The sequence below is a fragment of the Galeopterus variegatus genome, unplaced genomic scaffold (assembly GCF_000696425.1).
Source record: "Galeopterus variegatus unplaced genomic scaffold, G_variegatus-3.0.2 Scaffold1590, whole genome shotgun sequence".
Lineage (NCBI taxonomy): Eukaryota > Metazoa > Chordata > Mammalia > Dermoptera > Cynocephalidae > Galeopterus > Galeopterus variegatus.
This window is the reverse complement of record NW_007727701.1, coordinates 377052-380564: the sequence shown is the minus strand read 5'-3', so window position 1 is coordinate 380564 and position 3513 is coordinate 377052. Positions and strand designations below refer to the sequence as shown.

Below are 3513 nucleotides of genomic sequence, written 5' to 3'. Positions count from 1 at the left end.
TACACAAAATTATACACCATAATCAAGTGGGATTCATCCTAGGGATGCCAGGTTGGTTCAACATACACAAATCACTAAGGGTGATACACCACATCAATAAAATCAAAGACAAAGACCATATGGTCATCTCTATGGACACAGACAAAGCATTTGACAAAATTCAACATTCGTTCATGATAAAGTTTCTCTACAAGTTAGGTAAAAACAGGAAGTATTTCAACATAATTAAAGCCATGTATGATAAGCCCACTGCCGGTATCATCCTGAATGGGATGGTAAGCCCACCACCAGTATCATCCTGAATGGGGAAAAGCTGAAAGCTTTTCCCTTAAGAACAGAAACCAGACAAGGAAGCCCACTCTCACCACTCCTATTTAACATAGTTTTGGAAGTACTAGCCAGAACAATCAGAGAAGAAAAGGAAATAAAGGGCATCCAGATTGGAAAAGATGAAGTCAAACTGTCCCTGTTTGCAGATGATATCCTGTATATCAAACAACCTAAAGCCTCTACAAAAAAACTCTTAGAGTCAGTAAATGATTTCAGCAGAGTTGCAGGATACAAAATCAACACACAAAAATAAATAGTATTTCTGTACTCCAACAGTGAACATGCAGAGAAAGAAATCAAGAAAGCCAATTTACAATAGCCACCAAAAAAATAAAATGCTTAGGAATAAAGTTAACCCAGGATGTGAGAAATCTCTATGATGAGAACTACAAACCACTGTTGAGAGAAATTAAAGAGGACAGAAGATGATGGAAAGATATCCCATACTCTTGGTTCGGAAGATTTAACATTGTGAAAATGTCCATACTACCCAAAGTGAACTACAGATTCAATGCAATCCCCATCAAAATTCCAATGACATTTTTCTCTGAAATGGAAAAAACTATGCTAGCATTTATATGGAATAACAAAAGACCACGAATTGCAATTCTGAGCAAAAAATATAAAGCTGGAGGCATAATACTACCTGGCTTTAAACTATACTACAAAGCTGTAATAAACAAAACAGCATGGTACTACTGTCATAAAAACAGACACATGGATCAGTGAAATAGAATACAGAATCCAGAAATCAACCCATACACCTAAAGCCATCAGATCTTTGACCAAGGTACCAAGTCTACACTGGGGGACTGCCTCTTCAGCAAATGGTGCTGGGAAAACTGGATATTCATATGCAGGAGAATGAAACTAGATCCATACCTCCCAAAATCAACTCAAAATGGAGTAAAGAATTAAATATACACCCTGAAACAATAAAATTTCTTAAAATGGGGGAATCATTCCAGGAAGTAGGATTGGGTACAGACTTCATCAGTACAACCCCCAAAGCACAGACAACCAAAGGAAAATTAAACAAATGGGATTATATCAAACTAAAAAGCTTCTGCACAACAAAAGAAACAACAGAGTGAAAAGACAACCAACAGAGTAGGAGAAAATATTTGCAAAATATACATCTGACAAAAGATTAATATCAACAATATACAAGCAACTCAAACAGTTTTACAGCAGAAAAACAAGTAACTCAATTTAAAAATGGGCAAAGGAGCTGAATACGCATTTCTCAAAGGAAGATACATGAATGGCCACAGACACATGAAAAAATGTTCAACGTCACTCAGCATTTGGGAAATGCAAATCAAAATCTCTTTGAGATACAACGTCATTCCAGTTAGGATGGCTAATATCCAAAAGACTGAGAATGATAAATGATGGCAAGGTTGTGAAGAAAAAGGAACCCTCATACAATGTTGGTGGTACTGCAAAATGGTGCTGCCTTCATGGAAAATGGTACGGAGGTTTCTCAAACAATTACAGATACATCTACCATATGACCCGGTTATTCCACTGCTGGGAATATACCCAGAGGAATGGAAATCATCATGTTGAAGGAATACGTGTACTCCAGTGTTTATTGCAGCACTATTTACAATAGCCAAGAGTTGGAACTGGCCCAAATGTCCATCATCAGATTAGTGGATAAGGAAACTGTGGTGTATCTACACAATGGAGTACTACTCTGCTATAAAAAGACAGCAACATGGGTGGACTTAGAAAAAATTATATTGGGCCAGCCCGGTGGCGCACTGCTACAGTGCGCCGCTTGGGAGCGCGGCGGCACTCCCGCCGAGGGTTCGGATCCCACATACAGACCGGTTCCCGCTCACTGGCTGAGCGAGGTGCGGGCGCAACACCGAGGGTTGCGATCCCGTTGCCTGTCCCGGTCCGGTACGGGCGCGTCACTGAGGGTTGCGATCCGTTGCCAGGCACGGAAAAAGACAAAAAGGAAAAAAAAGAAAAAATTATATTAAGTGAAATAAGTCAAGCACAGAAAGAGAAATACTGCATGTTCTCACTTATCTGTGGGAGCTGAAAAGCAATAAATAAATATACAAACAACCGGGGGGGGGGGGGGGGCGTGAAGACAGAACAATCACAATTCCTTGAACTTGTTAAGACAAGTGAAGAGATATGATGTTGATGGGTGGGAAGGGGGGAAAGGGAAGGGAAAAAGGAATTGGTAGAAGGACACAAAAATCAACTACATTGTGTATTGATAAATTAAAATTTAAAAAATTTAAAAAGGACAATTCAAATAAATAAGCCTCATTGCTAATAAACCTCAAACTAATTAAAAATAATAATAATAATAATAATAAATACAAATAAATTTTATTCTCCCAATGAAAAATTTAAGTTAGGACAGAAATAAGGATGAAAAATATAACTTTCAGTAAGTTAGCCACTATTTAGTGTTATAATTATTTGCCATAAATATCTGGCAGAGAACTTATGATTGTACCCAAACTGGCCTCCTTCCTAGGTGTGAAGTTGTCTAATTACAGTATTTAAATTTTTATTTTAATCACATATTGCAGGTTTTATAATTTTGTTACATGTATGTCAATAATTACCAGATACAAATACTTCAGTATTTATTTGACTACGAGTTATGTCTAGTGCTGTCCTTTAGGTACTGACTATTAGAAACATATAAATAAAAAATAATTTTAAAAACCATTAAATCTCAGTTGGCTCCCAGCTGTTAAAGGTATACTCTTAAATTTTTTCTTTTGGTTGACAGGTATAATTGTGCGATCAGCAGTTCTGATGACCGTAGTTTGTTTCGACGGCTGAAACTTAATTATGCAATTTTTGATGAGGGCCATATGCTAAAGAATATGGGCTCCATCCGCTACCAACACCTTATGACAATTAATGTAAGAGAGTATTTTGTAAATTTTTGCAAATTATAAAATTTTGGGTTGTGTAATTTAATGTATATAATATTCTATATATCTGTAAAGGGCCAGATAGTAAATATTTCATGCTTTGTGGGCCATCTGGTTTCTATCACATATTCTTTTTTTTTTTCTTTTTTTTTTTTTTTTGTCTTTTTGTTTTTTTTTCGTGACCGGCAACGGATCGCAACCCTCAGTGTCGCGCCGGTACTGGACCGGGACCGGCAACAGGATCGCAACCCTCGGCGTTGCCCCCGCT

The 3513-nt window shown here is 37.4% G+C and overlaps 1 protein-coding gene across 1 annotated transcript in view; it reads left to right on the top strand.

The window, feature by feature from the left end:
- The first annotated feature begins 3089 nt into the window (after positions 1 to 3089).
- Positions 3090 to 3513, top strand: part of LOC103594617 (SWI/SNF-related matrix-associated actin-dependent regulator of chromatin subfamily A containing DEAD/H box 1-like) — a 15371-nt gene continuing 14947 nt past the window's right edge. Inside the window, exon 1 of the mRNA XM_008577857.1 lies at positions 3090 to 3233. Coding sequence (XP_008576079.1) covers positions 3183 to 3233 — 51 coding nt within the window. The 5' untranslated portion in view covers positions 3090 to 3182. The remainder of the gene's footprint in view (positions 3234 to 3513) is intronic.